Source organism: Mycteria americana, chromosome 24 (genome assembly GCF_035582795.1).
Source record: "Mycteria americana isolate JAX WOST 10 ecotype Jacksonville Zoo and Gardens chromosome 24, USCA_MyAme_1.0, whole genome shotgun sequence".
In the NCBI taxonomy this organism is placed as follows: Eukaryota; Metazoa; Chordata; class Aves; order Ciconiiformes; family Ciconiidae; genus Mycteria; species Mycteria americana.
Window position 1 is genome coordinate 4797268 of NC_134388.1, and position 21785 is coordinate 4819052.

Consider the following 21785-nt stretch of genomic DNA (forward strand, 5'->3'; position numbering starts at 1 on the left):
AGTTTCGGCGGGAAGCGCCCTCAGCCGCGACGCGCGGGGCCTGCCCGAAGACGCCTGACCCCAGCCGGGGCAGCACGGAGGCGGGGATGCCCGCAGGCTCCGGATGAGGACGCTGCGGTCCCAAGCGAGCCGCCTCCCCCGGGAGAGGACGGCGAAAGCGCCGGGGAGAGGGCGGGGGGCAGCGGCCGGAGCGGAGGGATGCCGGCCCCGCCGCCGCCTCACGGCGCCCGGCCGGCAGCACGCATGCGCGCCGCGCGCTCCCTCCCCACGCACGTCGACGGGGGAAGCCCCCCTGCTGCGCAGGCGCGCCGCCGGCCACCTCCTCCCGCGCGCGCCGCCGGCGGCCCCGCGCATGCGCCCCTCCGCCCCCTCGCCGCCCCCTCCCGCCCCGCGCCGCCGCCGCGCAGGCGCCCTGCAGCCCTCCGCCCGCCCGGCCGGCCCGCCTGGCGCATGCGCCTCGCCCCCTCCGGCGCGGGGAGGGGGATGCGGACGGGGGAAGATGGCGGCCTCGAACAACCCGCGGAAATTCAGCGAGAAGATCGCGCTGCACAACCAGAAGCAGGCGGAGGAGACGGCGGCCTTCGAGGAGGTCATGAAGGACCTGAGCCTGACCCGCGCCCACCGGGTGAGCCGGCGCCGCCGCCCGCGCGCGCCCGCGCGCGCCCCCGCCGCTGCCCGGCGCGCGCGCCCCCGGCGGAGGCGGGCGGGGGGGGGGAGGGGCGGCGCCCCCCGCGGCGCCCCTCGGCCCGGGGGCAGCGGCGGCGCGCGGCGGGCGGGGCGGCGGGCAGCGCCCCCTGGCGGGGGCGGGCGGCGCCCTCGGCGCGGGGCGGGGGGCCGCGCGCCGCCGCCCCCCCGCCCTCCTCCCGCGCTTTCCTCGGCACCGGGCCCGGGCCGCGCCGCCCGGGGCCCGCAGCATCCTCCGGAGAGCGGCACCTGCCGCCGGGCGGGGCGCGGCGGGGGCAGGTGCGCCTCGCGGGGCCCCGGGGCAGGGCCCGGCCGGGGGGGAGTCCCCGGTCCCCCCGTCGCGGGGGCAGGGTCGGGGCACCCCCCTCACGTCTCCGCGGGAGCGGGCCCGGCTGGGTGGGGGCTCCTCTGTGCCGGGGCTGGGTCGGGGTGACCCCCTCTTCCCTGAGGGGGGGTCCCGGTTCCTCACGCCGGGACAGGCCCCGGCCTGACGGGGGGTCCCGGTTCCTTCACCAGGGTCTGAGGCGAGGTCCCCGGTTCCTCACCCCAGAACAGGCCCCAGCCTGATGAGGGGTCCCAGTTCCTCACGCCGGGACAGGCCCGGGTCTGAGGGGAGGGGTCCCGGTTCCTTCACCTGGGTCTGAGGGGGGATCCCGGTTCCTCACCCCGGGACAGGCCCGGGTTGGGGTGGGGGGGTCCCAGCCTTGCACCCGCCTGCCTGCGGAGCATCCCCTGCTCCTTCAGGTGCGCAGGGCAGGCTCCTGCCCCAAGCCCCGTTTCCCCGCTGCGGGGGCGTGTGGGCACGGAGCGCCCAAGGTGTGCAGAGACCCGGCGGGAGTTGCTGGACTTGGTGTCCCTAATGTTGTTCCTGTTACACTCCAGTTGTCGTAGGTGCAAATTGCTGCACTTCCAAATCCTCCTTGGCTTCTGATGTCTCTGCAAAGCCCATCAGCAGAAATTACCGGCATAACAAATGCGCTTTCCAAGCATCACATGCCTTTTCTGGTTTAGATATAGGGATGTTGGAGCTTTTCTGTACGGTTCTTGTCTCACCTGCTCGTGTCAACATTTTTGTTTTTCTTTTAACTCAAGAAAATTTATGATCTCGTTTGTGGCTGAACCTTCGCAGGAATGGGAACAAGAGAAAAGTAGAGTTGGATTTGCAGTAAAATGTTTCCTTTTATTCCTCTGTGCCAGGATAGGGTAAATATTTGTTTTGAATTGGTGCTGCTGCTGGTCAGATGTAAAAGGAAGGCATGCTGCTTCTGTCAGCTCCTGCTTGGGAAGGTGCGAGGCCCAAGCTTTGTTCACGCTAAACTATTTGTTGATGTTTCCTAGAGGATGCTGTTAGAGTTACTGTTAGAGTTAGTTGAGAGCAGAGTGAGGACAATTTAGAGATGTTTGCAGTCGCTGGAGTCGTCTTGTTTCTGCACCTCTGCCATGCCTGGGTAGCTCAGTACGCTGGGATTTTGCCTTTTGGTGGTCAGCCCTTGGCTGCCACTGGAGAGCTGGGGATTCTTGAGAGACAGTTCCTGAAGTCTGCGATTACAGGTTGTCCTTCAATTAACTCTTACGTGTAGCGTTCACCTTCTGCAAGATAAGTCAGAATCCTACTTCAGGTTCTCCCAAATCTGAGTGCTCCTAAGCCAGCTTTTGCAGATGGAAACCCATCTTATTTTCAAGAACCTGGTACTGAGAAAAGGACCCAAGATGAATAAGTTGCCTGAGGATTCTGGGTACTGAAGTGATGGAAACACTGACCAAATAGCTGAGCAAAATGTCTCCTTTGTAGACTTTTTCTTCTAAATTCCATGATTTCATCTGTGTTTAAAATGCAGTATAAAAGCAAAAAGGGGTTAAGCACAACTTTGCTGTTTGCTCTCATTTTCATTTGGCAACCAACACTTTGCTGTCAGTTTGAAAATGCGTTACTCAGTTTGTGGAAGCGGCCCAAAATTTCTGTTGCCTTTTCATTATTAGTAATTGTCTTTTTGCAATGTTTACCATCTTGTCTGTTTTATTGTTAGTTACTGGTCCTAGCAGAGGCAGAGAACTACTGTTCCACCATTTCTTGTGCGTACACACGCTGTTTCTGAGCTTGCTTTCTGACTTGGTAATCTTCCACCTATTTATGCTGTTCAGTCCATCTGAGATTTTTAAGTTATGATACGTCTTTCTTGCCCAGGACAAAACAGAGCATGATATTAACTCCTCCTTTCTCTCTTGCGCTTACCATTCAGTTGGAAAAAAAGAATTCCTTAGAAAAATAAAGTGCTTTGGTTTCAAAAGTGTTCCCCTGTTCGCAGGAGCAACAAAGTCCTGTCTTTCAGCTGGCAAATTCAAGAATGCCTGTTAGCTTTTCTGGGAGACACAGACCTTGCGAAGAGTCGTGGAGGTGGGTGGCCGATAGAAGCACTGGAGCTGCTTAATTGTCTTGTGAGTGGGACCTTCGTGTTTATAATCCAGCGATTTCTGCGAGTCCCATAGTAACAAAGTGGGTGAGAAGAGGGGGAGGTTTTTTTTTTTTCTGTGTGACATTGACTCCTGTATTTTGCTTGTGGTTCTGCTCCTTTCCTTTTTTTTACGTGAAGCATGAAATTTTAGAAGCGCACCGATTTCTGTGTTTTAAGGATGGGTTCTTTACCCGGGCCTACTCTCGATTTCTGTTGTAACATAGCCCAGTGGTGCTTGCTGCGTTGCGTGTATTTACTCATACAAGGCTGTCACTGCCCCTTAAAATTGTAATTAACAAAACATTAACATGGAGGATAACACAGATAGTGCTGAGCTCTTCAATGTATGGCTCTTGAAATGATAGAGAATGTAAGATCTTAAAGAAAATTTGGGCGTAGCTTGTGACCTGCATTTTAAAGGCGGTTCTTTTTCAGTTGGAGACGTTCTTAGGTTTCCAGGATTGTTTTTTTAATATATATTGTTAAAGTCACTTAGTTTTGAGGGATTTCAGCCAGAGCTGTGTTTGAGCTCCTTCTTACAGACCTTGCAGTCTTACCTTAAAAAAAAGACCCCTTAACCCCCTAACTCCAAAATCCTGCCAGTCCCTGGTTTCGCCTAGCCCCACCTCCTGGAGAGCTGCGCCGACGTTGATGTTACTGGAGTGAAAACAGGGAAGAAAAAACGGGTTAATGGTGATGTTTGGAAACATTCTGCAAAATTCCAGCACCACTTACACAGTTTTGTTGCTGCACACAAAGCCCCCCATGCAGGCAACTTGCAGAAGGTGTCTCGGTGAGTTACAACTCACAGCACTTCTCAAAAAGAGGATCTTTAGTAATAACCTGTATTCCTCAGTGACACAAAATGTATTCTCTGTGTTCCCAAGTACATAATTCAGTGCTTTGTCAATCCATACAATGGTGCCGTGACAGGGATTGCATGTGTATTTTTAGGTGTTATCTAGAGTTGTGTGCTCCTGCGTTGCTTTTTCGAGTTCTTGACAACTGTGTGAAGTAAAAAGTCGGTGTTTATATTTTAAACCTGTATATTTTTAATATGAAGATCCTGTTTTAGTTTAACTTTTTCAAGTGGAATATATTGTAATGGCATAGCTATCCATACATGGCCATTTGACTGAAGTGAAATTAAATAAAAATCAAGTAAACCCCCCATAGTTTGTATTAGTGCGTGTGTAAAACACATATGCAGGTGCGCACCTCCCTGTAACAAAATTTGTACTTGCGTATGAGACAGTCACTCATGTACTCGTTCCTCCTGGCTGCGGAAGAGGTCAAAATGTCTCTTTGTACATTCACAGATCACCGTTTGATGCAGATAGTATGCAAAACAGTATTTAAAAGCTTAGTTAAATCAGGAATGCTAATCTGTGGTTTTAAAAATGAGAAACACTGATGATGATGATACAGTGTCGCAATGTTTCCTAATGTCTTCGGCATGTTTTTATTAAATAATTCAATAAAAAAGAAATTCCTGACTACATAATAGTATTTTTGAATGTCTGAAAGATATTAAAGAAATACATCAAAATCAGGACTGAGCCCTCCAAGCACAGAGATTAATGCTTGCAGCTGGGAGTAGTTGTGTTCAAGTTAATAGCATTGTGAGTTTCTCTCAAAACAGAAATGTTAATTTTTCAAGCTCTAGACAGTGTTTTTCTTTGTTACTTTCCCAAATACAGGGTTTGGACCCTATATTTGCATATTTCCAGACCAAGAAGTAGGCCGCTTAGGCTTCATCTGTGGTCTTCCTCTAACTTCTCTGATGAAGCAGGACACAGAACCAAGTCAGCTGGTTTCCGTACTGCCAAATACACTTCCCACATCGTAGCATCTATACCACTGGCCGCGGGCATCATCGTTCTTTTGACAAACACAGGCTGGGCGAGTAACCACATTGAACGTGCTGAAATAATGGTGCAGTGTCGTTAATTCTTTGAAAGAATTATTGTAAATCAGAGAGTGAAAATGCAGAGGTGAGCTACCCGCAGGGGCACAAAGAATCTCTGTTCTTGTGCAACACTCGGCTTTCCCTAACTCGTCTGAGCTGTCCAAGGTAAACATGCGAGTCGGCTTCTGATATGCCATGCTGGAGAACTCGCATACTTCAGTTAGCAGCGTAATGTTTCTTCTGGTAAACCCAGTTAGGTTTTTGTTGTGGTTTTTTTTTGGTTTTTTTTTTTTTTTTTTTTTTTTGAGGAGACAATGACTTTTTTTATTATTATTCCATCGTTACCATGCATTACAGCTGCTTGCTTGAACTCTCAGACAAAGTCTTTTTCTGTGCAGTGGCCAAGTCCATCTGTTTTAATGATGTAGCAAAGCTATGAAGGATCTGTAGGCACGTGAAACTCTAATTGACTGCTATATTTCCATGTATTAATTGTAATTCACAGGATGAACATGTGGAAATTCAGCTCAGTGTGCTGCATTTCAAAGTTTTCTTTAGCTTCAGCAGTATAGTGTTTTCTTTAGCTTCAGCATTTGCAGTAATTTGCATTTATAGAAGCTACTCATTTAGTAAGAGAATACGTTCTTAAGGTTATGTACAGTCAGCTCTTCCAACCCTTTGAGGGTGATTTGGGGTTTTCCCTTGAAGTGAATCACCGAGCTGCAAAGCCGTTCTTGCAGAGGTAAGCTTTGCCTGTAGTTAAGATCTTGAAAAGTTTTAGATCTAGATACTGATTTTCTTGGTCTTGTATTTACAAACTGAAGTATGTTGTTTGGATGACTTTGAGTTCTAGTTGCGAATATAGGAGCTACAAACCTCCTGTAGAAGTTACAGACATGCCAAAATCATCAGTCAACGGGAGGAGTTGATGCTGTGTTAATCTGAATTATGTGCTGGCATCAGTAGAAGGGAGGAGGTAAATGCGTGTTCTCTGTGTAAGTAAAGCATTAGACCACAAAACGGTACAACAGGAATCACTCCTTGAAGTAGTTTTCAAGAATATGTTGTACTGAAAAATTATTTTAGTAGCCATGTGGCCTAAACGCAAACTTTCTTCAGTACCTGTTAGGTGAAACAGAAAAGGGCCATTCCTTACACAGCGCAGAAAAAAACCAAAAGGAGGGGAGGAAACCCCTAAGCCCTGGAAAGCCCATAATGTGATTGTGTAAGGGCGTGGTGTTGAAAACCATTTTTAACCGTAGTTAGGTTTCTCAGTCAGATGACTTCTTATTTTAATTTTTTTATCAAGTAAACAGCATTATTTTTCTAGCCATCTTGGATTACCTGTGCTAATTTGGAAAAGACTTTTATTTTAATCTGCCTTTCATCAAACCGCCACTTTTAGCACTAACCATTTGTTTTCAGTTTTATAATCAGTTTATTCATGTCATTGATTTTAGTTATGAAGCATTTACCATACCTTATCAAGATCCAGACCCTGATTCTTTGCTGAGGCAGCAGCATTGTGCACGTTTAAGCTCGTGTATTCTTTCACTCCTGCAGCTGCCCAGCTCCATGTTAGTGCGAGCTCCAGTGTGGCCATGCAATGGGTTGCATCAGGGATTGACCATATTAAATCAAACCAAGGGGCTTGGGGTTTCTTTGAGGTGAGCTTTAGCCCCGGCAGTTTCCTGCTCTGACTAGACGTGTAAGTTGTTCTGTAAGAAATTATTGAGTATTTCTAGACACTTTCATTGTCGTGGTAATAAAATACTGATTTGGCAAAAAGTGGACATCTCAAAAATGATCAATGGGAATTTTAAAAAAATGTCTTAAAGGCTGAATATTTGTCTTTGGTTTCTACTATCTGTCTCTAATTGCAAAGGAGCGTTTTCTTGGACTGCATTATAGCGGTTTTGTCAATCTCCCCGACAGCATCTATCAGTCTCTAATGGTATGTTCCATGCTGGCATCGATATTTTTGTACCTAATGTAGGATCTGAAACTCAAGTATACTTCAGGGCGCTTTTCAGCAAATGTAGTACTGTATCTTAAAAAAAATGTTTTTTAAAATAACATTTCTGGTTGTGATGGGTGGAATTTTACCCCGGTGTTTTCGTAGATGTGCTAGAGTAGCTGTTGCTTTTAGTCGAGGGTATATGGTAGCTGACAGGATTGGAGTAAGTGGGTGAAAAGAAGCAAACTGTCAAAATCTGGTAGCTTTTGTGAACATAAGCCTGCAGCAGTGTTCATTTTGTGACAGCGACCGGTTGTGACCTCAGTGCTGCTGCCCTTTTTTTTCTTTTGGTCTAAACTACTTGCATTTCGATAAACAAATGTGATCCCAAAGGCTTTGGTGTAAACTTGAGTTGGTAGCCAAACTTTTGAGTCTTTATTAACTCATTAGCGAAGATCGGTGTATCTGATCACGCGTAGGAGTTAATATTTAAAATGTTGCTTTGATTTGTTTTAAGTGGTTTGCATAGCATGTTTAGTGCTGTGTAAGTGATATTCAAGAATAAGATTTCTGTCAAGATCTCCACTGGTACTTGTCGGGCCAAATGAGCATTGCAAAAGTGCGTATTTGTCAACCAGTTTGTCATTTGCAAAAGTGCGTATTTGTTTTTGCATGATCTCATTGGTACTTTATAAAGTTGTAATTGGGTGTTGATAATAGTCTTGTTTTGCAAATTATTTCTTGGGAACTGAAAATTCTTCCCCTTGTACCAGAACAATCCTTTGCAATAAAACAACAACACGCACCCACAAAGAGTGGGTCTTAAATAATGAAGTAGAGGAGAATGAAATTACGCCTTCTGGCTTTAGGCTTCAGTAATAATTCTACAGCACTTCATGATCCTTGTCTAAAAGTCTGTATTTTACAGGCAGGTTCTCTCAATGTGTAATTTACTTTCTTGCCTGCTTGGTCTATCACTTCTCTTGACGAATGGGAAAATATCCTCTGTGATATCCCTGCTGGGATACTCGCTTGTGTTTAGTATGGTTACTTATCACTACATAGTAGTAAGGTGTGTTAATGTAAGACTGCAGTTCTGTTAGGTGAATTTTCAATTAATTTTGATACGCAGCTATTACTATTTATGTTAGTAGTATTTTCCTTGGATGGCCGAGGTCTCAAAGGGGAGGGAATTTGAGTTGATTTTCCAAAATATATGTATTTTCAGGCAGATGGTGATCGTTCTCAACTGGGAAAGCATATCAGTTCTTTGTGACCTGCCTTTCTGTACATTGGTGCCTCTTTAGACCTGTTGTAGAAGCAGCATCTTGTAGCGATGGGAAGCTGTGCGGAAGATTTTTCTAGCTCTGGAGTCCTTAAGTGGTGTTTCAATATCCATAAGCTGGATTAAGGGGGAAAAAACCCCTCAGTAGCAAAAGGGAAGACAGTGATTGTTTAACATACTGACTTTTCACCTTTTTCTTTCCTTGCCAAGTCTTATGTAGATTGTATTCATGGCGTCCATTCAGCAGCCACCAATTATTGGAGTGGGGTTAACTGGGTTTCTCCTTGTTCTGTCTGTACATGCAATGGGCAAGGATCGTCCTTGTTGCAGTCTTTTATTCACAGTTCCACAAGACCCTGTTCCCTCTCACCACCTCTGTGGCATTTCTCCACTAGTGAGGGAAGAGCAAAAATAATATCTTAAATATTGCACAAGTTTCCACCAGCCTACTCAGATTCAAATGTCTTATTGACCTTCTCATTGTAATTAGATTTTTCTCTTGTGCAGTGAAATGATTACATTGTACGAGGCTTTTGCGTTCGAAGAATTTTGAATCTAATGGCAGATATTTTTAATACTTAGAGAATTGTCTGATGCCTCATCTTAAGAGCTACGAATGATTTCTTGAGCTGTAATAGGAGGGCTTAAGGTTGAGCTGCAGTGGGAGGAAATGTTGGAGGGAAGAACATGCTGCGAAGGCCATGGCAGTTTTGGGGACTGATGAAGTGTTATCTTGGTATCACGGACTGAAGGTCATCATGAAATGGGTTTCTCTGCCTGTGAACCAATGTGAGCTTCGGCAGCAGCTAAATTGCACATTTATTCTGTGCCAATAGGTTTCTAACTGAAGGAGCTGTGCTTGTGGCTACTATCAGTGCGGAGTTAGGTGCTCTCCTGATCGCTAATGAACTCCAAAGAGTGCAAACATGCCCTGCTTGTCTCCTAATTTACGAAACTTGTAGGGTTACATAACTGAATTTTCATTCTTTAGCTAAAAATAAAAAATGGAACATAAAAGCTATTTTTATCTTGCTTAATGAGGGCATCTCTGCTTTTATTTCATCTTTGCTGAGACATTTCAATAGGAGGAATGGAGATGGCTTAGGAACGTTTTTTTAGCCTGGACACTCGTTCTCTGTTGTCTTCTGAAGTGTTGTCTGTCAACCAGCAAACAGATATGTTGGCCTGCTCAGAATGAGTATTTTCTTTAAAAGTACATTGTTAGCTAATAACAATCATTAAAATAAATAGATTTAGAGAGCGTCACGCTAGATTTAAATGTATCAGGGAGGCTAAGAATTCTTTTTGCTATCAAATCAACGAGCTTCAAATATGAGTCCTCTCTGATGTATTATATTGAATTATCAGCAACATACATGCCTTTCGCTTTTTGAAACCCTTTCAGAAAAGAAGGGTGGCATTTGCAGAACTGACACGGGATCTGGTTTGTTTTTAAAAGCAGTGCAAATCAGGTTTGGTTCATATTGTAGCTTAGCTTGGCACTCTGCCCGGTGATAGAGCAGAACTCTGAAGAATAGTCACTATTTTAAGTCTCTAGTTGTGCTGTATCCTGTTTTTACTTGCTACTCAGTTGTGACTGTTAAGTTTTAAACAGTAAACCTTTGTTCACCAGAAATAGCAAAGTGTTTTTAAACACAGAGTGACAGCCTGTGTATTAAATTTTATTATTATTATTACTTTATTCAAATTCTGCAAGGTGTGTTCTTACCAATTCTTTGCCTTCAAATCCCAAAACATCGAATAGTTCATATTGGTTCGTTTTCTGGAGAAAGTTAAATACAGCTAATGCATAAAGAAGTGCCACTGTTCGCAGTTCTGCTGGTGTAAAACAGAAATAAATAATAAAAAAAATTTGCAGCATTAAATGCTACTGCCTTCTTCCCTCTCCCCTCCCTCTTCCTCCGCAAAAGTTACACATTCTGGTTTGTTCTCTTTGGGTTCACAAGAAAAAGGATTTTTGATCTGGAGCGTAATGCGGATTTGGGGTGGTTTATAAATAGTAAGTGTACGTTAGGGGGTGAGATCTTTTCGCTTTCACATGAATTCTAGAAGACATCTGGGGGTAGAGGTCCGAGTAGGTGTGTAATTTTTATAACCCCGTTTCCTCACAGTTTTATAGCTGAGGCAATCTGGGGAGTTGGTTGCAGCTCCTGAAGGAGAATCTAATGGTGCCTTGGAATTTGTGGATGACTCATAACAGGACAAAACAATCCAGTTAAGTGATTTGAGGTCTTAAATAACCTCTTCAACAGGAAGGTGAAGAAAACATCATGAACTCATGAGTAATAATTGGCTCTCTTGGAGTGCTAAAAGTGCAGTGATCGCTGGTTGGCAGGGATTCAGATGATTCCTGTTTAAGCTTTGCTGATCAATATATATCTCAGCTCTTATGAATGAAATTTATTTGACTGGACTATAATGCTTTTAGCAAGGCAGTATTACGGTTACCAGTTGGGAGAAGTTTATTTTAAGTTGGTTTATAGTAGTGACACTTTGCACCTCAGCTGCGTGGGCTAGGGCTACATCTAAGCTTTTCGGGTTTGCTTTTTCTCCTGTTCTCTGTTCTTCGCTTTGTGAATCAGCCAGGTGAGCAAGATGGTTTTTTATGAGGAAGAACCTACGATAACGGCTGCCCCTCCTGAAATGGAGGGAAAGTGATCTTTGCCTTTGCAGGTCTTTGCTTTATGGACGTGCTAGCTGCAAAAATTAAATGGTTTTAGATAGTCCCAGAAATAAACTGATAGGAATGCCTTCCTCAAATGACTAGCATTGCCATAGACACTAGAGATAAGAGCTTACTCCATCATCTCCTTTCTCCTTTTCAAAGCACAGAATCATTCAGGACTGCCTTAATTTTGTCAAGGCTTTTATGCAGCTGCAAGGGACCCATGCAGGTGTTCCAATAGATACACACCCTTTGAGACCTCACAGTTTTACTGGTAAGCAACTGGAATTGCAGCATATATGTAATACTATCAGGTAACCTTTAAGCTTAATCAGGTTTATAAAATCTTAAGTTAGCTATCTTGCCGTTCCCTTTCCTCTGACTAGCAGATTTCATTACTCAATTGATGAAAAACCCTTCTTCTGATCCCCAGTTTATTTTTTCATGGCATCTGGGGAGAGCTCCGCTTTCCTCTCAAGCTCTGGCTCCATGAGATAAAGGGGGGGGATTCTGCTTCCCCTTCCCTCTGTGCAGACCCTTGTACTGAGTTCCTGTGAGCTGGGACGCTCACAGGCTGTAGCAGAATCCCACTGGTTCTGGTCATTGAATATGTCACCTCTCGTTTGTTGCTAATTTCTGAAGTCTTTGAGAAAATTTGAGTATTTTAGTGCATTGGGAAAACCCTCAATCCTTGAATGGTATATTTGGTAGCATACTATAGCTATCCGCTGGTAAAAATCAAGTGCAGTGCTGGCCTTGTGTTTGCAGCTCTGCTATGAGTAAAGAGTTGGTTGTGAAGTGTTTCAGTGTGGCAGAAACAAAGCTGTTGCTCTTTTGTGGCTGCTAAATTCCAATATATTACAACAGATTCCTTCCCTAAAAAAAAAAGAAGGAAAAATGCCTTTTTTTTTTTTTTTTAATTATTTTCTTGACTTTTTATTCTTAATGACTGTGTTTGGCTGGCCTGCAGAGTTTTTCTGTTTGTGTCCTGACATGTCGATGTGATAATGGGACAAATACTTGGAAGTGACTTAAATGACAGTTACGGTGATGGAAGAGTAAACAATGATGTAGCAGTTCTAAAAGCAGGGGTTCAAATCCAGTTCATACCATATGTCTGGATTTTTTCGTGGTAATTTTCACTTAGTTTGTAGTAGACATTTGGCTTCCTGTTTTGGCTTGGTAGTACTTTTCTCTGCAATATCTATTGCGCTAGGATGCTAATAGCATTAGAAGGCCAAATATGATTGGCAGAGGCAACAAGGGAAACTTTTGCACAGCTTGTCCGCACTTGTCTGTTTCTAGCCAGTGTTAAAATCTTCACTTTTATGAAAATAAAAACATACTAAAATAAAAAAAAACCCCAACATTGCAAAACATTTTGTTACGAAGCTGATGATGGAATATTTTAAATCCCAAGTGACCCAGACAGAGCAGCTGCTATCGCTGCGGATTATACCTTTCCTCTAAACTTCAGACTTCATTTCCTTTACCAGTCTTCCTGGGAGGAACAGCTGTGCATTTGGATCTACTGCTGCTGTTGGATCAGTACTTGAAACTGCAGGAAATAAGTTACTTTAGAAATCTGGCTTGATGGTGTTTCTTCCTGATTGAGAGAGCCCAAATGAGAGAGAAATACAAGGGATTCTCTTTTCTTTTTCTTTGATAAATTGGTCTGCGTAGTCTGTCTCCATTAGCCAGGAAGAGTTGTGAAGAAGTTGGCTACGCTTTTTCTATTCTAGCATTACTCTGTGTGCCGTGTTTGCTTTTCGTTGTTGCCATGAAAGGTTGATTATTCAGAAATAAAAGAACAGTGTCACTTGCTTTGCAGCAGGCACATTTAAATGGGTTCTGATTTTTAAAGGAATGCAGTTTTCAGAGTTCCCTTTTTATATCTACAGCATGCATTAGCTTTAAGGGGATGATAGCAGACTGCAACTTCTGTGTAATTCTAGATATTTTTTATCTAGCCATGTGGTCAAGCCATTTTCTAGAGAATCAGTCTCTTTTTTTATAAAAGAACTTGAGCTGTAGTTTCCTGATGCTGCGCCTTTTTGTTTTCTGTTAGGCAGAGTAGCATTAGGTGCTCTGAAAGACAATGTAAAAGAAGTGGGTTTACATCAATGTTTATTTCCCCTGACCATCAGGACATACTTTGGATTGAAAAGAAACATCTATCATATACACGCTTCCACGGGTGCATGCTCAAATGAAGGGGAAAGTATTGATGTTATTAGATTTCATAATCTAATTTTTAACTACTTGGAAAATGAAAGTAAAGGGCTAGAATTGCAAATAGACATCCATCTCTTTAGTCACCTATTCAGCTATTCGATAACATGCGTAGGTGGATTTTAATCTGTAACATCTAAATAATGGAAATCTTTTTAATTATTTGCAATAAATCATCAAAAACCTGATAGCACTACAAAAACGGTCAGTATTAACTTATCACTTGTACTCAAACTAGAAAAGCATTATATAGATTAAAAAGTCAAACATTCCAAAAGTCTTTCCAATCTTCATTCATCTCCTTCTGTGTGAGCAGTATGATAGTCTTTAATTAATTTATCATATATTCCCCACTCCCCTAGTGAGACCGAGACCCCTGCCTCTTTCAGCACAAAAATAGATAATGGTGGCTTACTGGGAGGCTGTTAAATATCTTGATTTATCCTCGTTGTTCAGTGTATAGCTCTGGGCCTTAGAGTGCACCAGTCAAACTTTGGTTTGCTGATAGGATAATTAAACCCCCAGGGAAGTGCTCCACGCCTTACACGGTTAAGGAGTGTGAGTAGTTCAAAAACAACTTAATCTTTACAATATTCTTCTGGGGTGATTATTCTCCTTTTATAGGAGGATAACTAAGATGCAGGCAGTAAAACAGAAGAAATTGATGCTTTGAATGTCCAATTTGTTACACTTGGTACTCGGGGGGGAAAACCCAACAGCAGGTTTTCAGTTTTTAAAGTGCTTTATACACTCACAGCACAGGTCCAGTTGACTCCAGGAGAAGTAGTACTTTAGACCGCAATTGGTAATTCTGACAGACCCCCGATATTTTGTGTTGAGTAACCTGAAAATTAGCAATTGCCTCTGAAAAAGGCCTTAATAGCTCATGTAGAGTCCTGAGGAACTTTGGTGGCAGAGGGAAGACAGAAATGCCGGGTTGCTGTAACGCGAGGCCCCGTTCTCTTGTTCGTTTGACTCATTCTTTTCATACCTTCCAGCTTCCGCGAGAGCAAAGATGAGGTTTGCTCAGACGTCAGCTTCAGTAGGCATCCCTGAAACTTAATGTGAAATTGGACCATACAGCTGAGTTAGTCTGGTACCTGAATATTGGAAGAAATCGTCCTTTTGTTGGCTCCCGCTGCTCTCTCCTGTTTCCCTTCTACTATCAAAAATTCATCTGGTGGTGGGGTGAGCAAGTTAAGAGAAACCAAGCTAACCCACACAGTTTTTTTGCTGGTTCAGCCTCTTTAAGCAGATTTCTTTCAGGTCATAAGAGTTCGGGTACAAGGAGAGGGGCAAGGTTATACAGCTTTCCTGGGAAAGAAACGGCAGACAGGGCACTGGGACTGTGTTCTGCACGGTGTGATCTGCTCGGTTGTATTATAAAACTACATCCTCCATTGCTCATGAAACTTTTTTTCTGCTAATAACTTTCTGTGTCTTCTCATTATTGATATTAATTTTAGTTTCTTGGCTTTAATGAGATTGCGTCTGGGTCTGTTGATGTAGAGAGGGACTGGCAGATGAATACCTGCTATAATTAATGAAATTGTGGCTAACATTTAAATGTTCTTTTCCTTGAGTTACCAGGATTCTCTTTTATTGATTTGTGAATCCTTCCTCATTTAATTAAATAAATTCTAGACAGCTTTCATGGAGGGTGGTTTTAGTAAATGAGCAGTTATTTTGATGTATATTAATTTTAGAAATTGGTTGGGTAGCAAGCGCAGAGTTTTTAAATACGAACTTTAGAATATTAACAAAAAAGGGTTCGTTTGAGGGGAAGGGAGGAGTCAAACTCTTTTGGTGGTCAGAGCAGTTAGTTAATTGTTGGATAGTTTTTGGCAACTTGGACACAAACGTGAAGAACTTTTTTCATGTAATAGTTAGATGGGTAATTAAGTGATTTTTAGCTAGCAGCTATGTTGCCACTAAGTCTAAATGCAATAACTGAATCATTAAATTGATGTTAACTTATCTTTCTTTTTAAGACCGTATTTGCTTTTCTTATCAACATGAGGATTGTGAATGGGAAGAAATCTCTCTTTGAAGAAAATACTTCCACTGGGATTCTGCTGAGTAACTGACTTGTCTTGAGGGTTTGTTTGACTTAGTGTTTAATTTCATGCTGGAGAAAGAAGCCAGATTAGTAGTTTGGGAGACTCTCTGCCTTCTGCTTGCTCACAGGAGAGGCAGAGCGTGCACGCTTGACCTGGAAAGTTTCTCTCTCACTGCCCTACCTGTGTAACTTGAAAAGTCTAGTTCTGTGGATAAAAGGGCACTTGGTCGCCACTGTCTATCTTTGGCTCTTCTGCAGAGAGGCCAAAAATAGTCATATATAAGTGCCTTTTCATTGGGGCAGAGCTTTCTACCAGAAGTTGGGCTGGTAGTTCATTCCTAGGGAGAGATCAGAAAATAGCAGTGACATATTATTGAGGATGCCAAATCAATCCCAGCCGGTTTAAAAACTCCAGGCAACTGTGTATTCTTTTCTGTGGCAGGTCCTGCCTCTGGTTGCTCTAGGAGAAAGCCTTCCTAGGAAATTTCAGACGTATCCAACTGGGAGACTTTGAACTGATTTGAACAACAGGATTTACCTACAATGCAGTCTCTAAAACTTCCAGTTAATCCTTTAAACAGAACTTAATTTCCAATTAAGCTTTAATAAGACATTTCTAATTTTAATCTGCACTCGTTTTGCTGCTTATTAGCCTCAGTGTGCTAAAGAGAACGCTTTCTAAAGTGAAAAGCTAAAATTTATAAGAAAGCTTGGTATGGAAACTGCAAACCGGCAAAAGAGCAGTTATCATGAAATCTTACTTCCTGTATTCATCAGATATCTTAGGGTTTTTTTTTTTTTAAATCAAAAGGACACTCCACCCTTTTATTACACTTATGGGAATCAAATTTTTATTTATTAAAAAAGGCATTTTAAAAGAAGCGGTTATAGTGGATTTTGATTGACTTCATGGCAGTGTCAGATTTGCTGTTTGATTACAGTTGAGTTCTGTCCATAAGTTTGCAATTTGCCCAGAATTTTTTTGGAAGAATTTACAGAAGTTGAAGTGTTGAATTTTAATAAATGCTTCCTTTGATTCCCATCCGTGTGTTTTGGACACTTAGAAAGTCTGTAGGAAAACTGGATATGCTTTTAGGGATATGTTTCTCTCCTTTTTTTTTTTTTTTTTTTTTTTTATTGTATAACTTGAGCCTCTCCCTACAAACACAGCTATATATCCAGCAAACTTTAACCCAATCTAAATGGAAAAATTGAGGTAGTTGATATAAATGGGTTCACATAAAAGCTAGTATCTGGAAGAATGTTCCGTTGTTAGCAAGTTAGTAATTGTGTTAAATCTAATATTTTTGATTTCTTACCAAAGTTGTGTGTGTCCAGTTCCATTAACCAGAGTAAGATCCTGTCATGTTACCCAACTGTTAGCTGAGTTAAGAAAGTAATTGCTTGCAAATTCCTAATTACTACATGGAAAGGTAACGATTCCTTTACTGTTTGCTGTAAAGATGCTGCTGCTGCCTCGCAGATTGTTACTCTTGCACCTTTGCAGAAATTTATTGGTTTTAACATAACTTCAAATCTGGCGAATCAACAGTGTGTCAACCTTTTATTTGGGGAATGTTTTCAGCTATTCTAGAAAACTGCTCATGCAGAAGTATTTGATTTTTAACAATTAAATTGGATTTTAACTTAAAATCTTCATTCTCTCTTTAAGTAGCATAAGAGAAATGCTGGTGGAGGGCAAATTACAGATTCAGTTAGGATCTGTCATTTGGGAAACATTTCTTCTGAACAAGAATGCCAAGCAGAAATAAAATTGTTTAACAAGCAAAAGCTTTTTCCTTACCAAAAGCTTTCTCAGGAAAGAACTGGAATATTTAGCAGTATTTTCAACTGTCAAGGAGCTATTATCTTGGCCACATAATACATAAATGGAAAAGCTGTAATGTAGAGTCACTAAGTTCTCGTGGTTCAAGAAATTAATATATCTGGTGAACGCTAAGTAATTCATTATCGTACTTCACTATCTAAATTCATATAGAAAGCAAGTTGCCACTAATTGAATCTAACCCCAGGAGATAAAGCTAGAGTTGTCATGAGACTTGTTAACATTTTAAGAGTAATTTGAATTTTTCTATTAAGAAAAGGCTTTTTTTTTTCTTTTAAAATAAAACCCCACAATCCCCCTCTTCAAACCTAATCCTCAGAAGCCAAATGGTGCCATATAACTTAATTCACCTCACAAGGTAGTTTTCAGAAAAAGGAGGAAATGTTAATTGTGGTCACAACCGATGTCTGTTTTCATTTTCAGTGCCGCTTTTCTTTGTGCACAGGTCCCCTTAGTAAGACTCGAGACTCCTGAGTTATCTCGAAGCATGACAGTGAAATTTGCAGGTTTGTTTGCTCATCCTCTGAAACACTTGAGCTGATTCTGCTTGAGATCTCCTGTTGGAATGACAGTAAGGTCTAATGTTGCAGTATTTAAAAATGCTTTCTTACCAGCTAAAAAGCCGGAGATTTGAGGTGCTCGGCAAGCTGGCCTGCTCTGCTTACGCTTGATTTTTGTAGATTGCAAGTGGCAGTTGTTGATGGTCTCCTATAAAGCGCATAGTCTGGGGGCCACTCGCTGTTAAAAGGCAGGAGGCTGAAGAGAGGAACAAATACAGGTCTACACGCTGGTGTAATGATATATGATAGCAATAACAAGCAATCAGTTTTCTTATTTTTGGCACAGATGTCCAAAAGTGTTTATCGAAGGTAGCGTTACTAAAATTAATGATACTGCAAAACCATTTAACAAGCTCGTTTTTGAGAACCGCTTTTGTTCTCCATCTCTTGTGTTTCCTCATTTCCACGTTTAACTGCAGTGGAAAGACAAATGGTCGTGACCTCCTTGTTACATTATGCTTTGAGGTAGGTATGTACTGGAGAAGGCCAAAACATTAAAAAAACATAAAGCAACCCCCCCCTCCCTGGGTGTCTTATAGTAGGTTCTTTAAAATAAACCAACACCTGTTGAAATAGTTACTTCAATGTTTGGCTCAAATCCCAAGCAAGCCTTTTTTTAACAACAAAAACATATGTATGGGCCAGGCAAAAAGCACAGCTAGTTCTGATATTGTGCTTTTAGTGATCTGCAGCTATGAGTTAGAGGGGCTGTGACTCATTAAGCGATACCAGCGCAGAGCGTTTCTCTAATTTCATGTATTGCTTAGAGAGCACTGGATTGTAATTGCGTGTCAAAAGATTGCAAAAGGGGGAGGGGCTTTCCTGCTTTTTAGATGGGATCTTGTTGAACCGTTTGATACCGCACGCTGTGAATATTTTATAAGTCTTCAGGCTGAGGGGATTTATCTGCCCTTTTGTTAAGAAAAAAAACATTGGCCACTTTGTGACTGGTATCCTGCCCGAATAGTTGAGGCTTTTGAGAATGCCCGTTCCATAGAGAGGCTTCATCTCGAAGAGCCATCTTGTAAGTTTTGGATTCATTTGGTCCCTCAGCTAAAGCAGTAGATTTTGACTGTGTATGTGGAAATTGGTGGCTTCTAGGGGAGATTCTGTGAATAAAGGGTATTTGAGTTGCTTTCCTAGGGATAGTTTTAAAGTCGGAAGAATGCATGCACTGTTTTCCTGGGGGTGATTGTGTTTTCTCCTCCTCTATTCAGGGACCCCTCTCTCTCTCTATATATATATATCTCTATATATACACCCCTAAGTGTTGGAATGATATAAGCAGACTGGTCCCTTTTCTCTCTGTCCTATCTTGGCGCTATCAGTGTGCAGGGTGGTTTCTTCACCGTCAACGCCGCTCAGCATCCCTGCTTGTGGTATTACCGTTTTAGCAGAGGACTCTGTATAGATCACCTTGTCAACACGGAAGGTGCTAGCTCTTCCTTTGCTTTGCTAGAAACATCTTCAGTCAACCTCAGGGCCTTTGTGGTAAAGCTGTAGAGGCAGGGCCACTCGTTTCCATCCTGCCATTTCCTTTGCTTGAAGAAAGTGTAAAGAAAAAAATCCCATGTAAACATCCAGTTTTGGGGATGCCGCGTTTTCTAGTACTTTTCCAAACTTTGCTCTTCGGAATTCTGGCATTGCGAGGCAAAGGCTTTCGGATCTATTTGAATGAAACTAAACCAGGTTTGTTGATGTACACACTACAGTACCTTAGCAACCAACCTGCATCTAGTCCAAGAGCTGAACATTTAGTCTTTAAACAATTTGTTGCTACCAATCTAGGAATGCTCTTGCATTTCAGAGTGCAAAAACAGCCAGTTGACATCTAGTGAGGAACAACATACATTGTAAAATATGTACTCCTCCACAGTGGGAGGAGAGGGAACTTATGTAAGCTCATTTCTTTGCTATTTTAATTGTAGTTTATTGAGTCCTTGGAAGATGCATCCCTGGGAGCAGGATTGTTGTGTTCAGATGATTGCAAATTCTGCTTTATCAGTGTAAAATAGGGCTTCGGTGGCAGCGTGGTATTAAATCTGGATGTGTTGAGTGGGAACATTACAGAATTGAATGAGAAATTATTTTAAATATTGGTACTACTAAACTAAAAAATTGAGAAAGGTCACTAACAAAAGATTAATCAAGACTCGTAGCTCTTCTTAATGAGCTGTTGAGACAGTATAGTTTTCTGAAAGAAATGACAGTGAAAATAAGTTGATGCTTGAGTAGAAAAGAAACAGCTTTCTCTTGCACACTTTTTTTGTACACCAGAAATGTATACAACTATGGGAAAGCATACTAGAATATTTTAATAGAGAGGTGTCGTTCAGAGCTGAAGAGTGATACCTAGCATTTGTTGAAACTTTGTGGACTGTCACATTTATTTTCATGCATACCTGTTCAGTAAGGAATTCCTTGCTGTTTTTTTTCTTTGGTTGGTTGGGGTTTCTTTGAAAACCTGTATGTCTGCCCTTCTGACAGAGCTTTTCCTGGTGCAAGAAACAGGAACGCTTATCTAATGGTGGAAAGCTCCAGCTTGCCATAACATCTCTGTTACATAGATTGCTAAAAAGTTGAATATTTGGTTAAACAGTATCCTTAATATACTAAATTAAGATGACTTTCTTATTTGTATATCACACACATGAACAGCTCGTTAATTTTGATATTGGAGTCATGATCAGACCGACACGGGGTTTTTACGTCCCGGTTTTCAGAATAGCAGGTGACATAAGAACCATGTGGTTTCATGTGGTCGTTATTTGTTGGAAATTGAATACGATCGCTGACTATGAAGTTGATTTTTCTTCCATCACTTTACGCTATCACTCAAGACCTAACGTGGCAGTTTGCCAACCATGCTTTGTGGAGAAGTTGAATTCATGCTGTTTATAGATGGTATCCATTCTTGGTGATAACGGACACAGTGTCGAGTCAGTTAAAACAGCTGAAAAATAAACGAGTTGCCCTTACACTTTCCTCCTCCTTTTCTTTTAGTTACAGCTGCAGAAAACCCAATATTTGCAACTGGGACAGAGTCGCGGCCAGTACTACGGTGGGTCACTGCCAAATGTGAATCAGATTGGAAACAGTGCCATGGATCTGCCCTTCCAGGTGAGTTTCATAGGGTGTTGCTTTCCTTTTTGGTGATTAATGCTCTGCCTACATGCTGTTTTTTCCTCACAGGAGACCGTGAACTGGCTGCTGCTTCAGAACATGGCACCACGGCCTCAGCAGATCACCCTGTTTTAAACATTTTTGCTCTTTTGGAATGGAACATAGTTGTGGATGGAATGTGTAGATATTGTTATATTGTATATATCTAGTGTTAGATATTAGTTCTCCTGTCCCCGGTCGTGATGCTTTTGTGTCAAGAATACACAGAGGCAATGCAATTTCTTTGTCAGTGAATATTCATGGTGGTGCTGGGTTTTTTTTGTTCAGTACGAAATTCGTAATGAAATCTTCTGCGAAGATACTGTAGACTCAAAGCAAAAGTGGAAGCAAATAATGCAAGGTGATGTGGAAAGCACTGGGAGATGGGGGTGTTGAAGAAAGTACCCCATGGTGGTGTGCATGTTCCATGGGAGTAATGCATGGATTTTAGGAGAGGAGAAGGGAGAATGGGACACAAACCGGTCTCAGAATAGTCACTTTTCCTCGGTCTGGCTGAAAAGTAAATGTAGAGATGTACTGGCTTTCCCCCCCACTCCCCCGCTGTTGTCACTCCAGAGGTAATGCACTATAAACAGAAAATCAGTGTTTTATATGAATGTTTTGCTGTTAGTAAACATGCTTGGATAGAAGATGTTGTATAGTGGATAGGATTAGGTGATGGATACTTTTGGGACTCCTGATTTCTATAGTTAGTTGATTTAGGGTGCTCAAAATAATTAAAATTTCTGCATTAGTTTTCCTTTTTTGAGTAGGCACATTTACATTTTATCTCACAAGGATGTGGTAAGAATTAAATTTCTCAGTTTGTGGTTTTCTGATGAAGGCTGGCTTAATAAATACGGAGAAACTATTGATGATGTCCTGTAACTATGCCTTTTGAAATACATGTAGACAGCTGAATTTGTGGAGGTTAAAAGCTTGAATCTTGTGC

General features: G+C 42.3%; 1 protein-coding gene across 6 annotated transcripts in view; it reads left to right on the top strand.

Annotated features, from left to right (window-relative positions):
• Window positions 1-436: 436 nt before the first annotated feature.
• CRTC1 (CREB regulated transcription coactivator 1) overlaps window positions 437-21785 on the top strand; it is a 46827-nt gene continuing 25478 nt past the window's right edge. For 5 of the 6 annotated variants that reach the window (XR_012778774.1, XM_075524596.1, XM_075524597.1 and 2 more), the window contains exons 1-2: window positions 437-625; window positions 20675-20791. Coding sequence is in view for 5 of the 6 variants with exons in the window: in XM_075524596.1 (XP_075380711.1) it covers window positions 500-625; window positions 20675-20791 (243 nt within the window). In the remaining variant the exon portion in view is untranslated. Of the gene's footprint in view, window positions 626-11228; window positions 11249-20674; window positions 20792-21785 lie in introns of those variants that run through there. The other variant, XM_075524601.1, reaches the window with a different exon arrangement.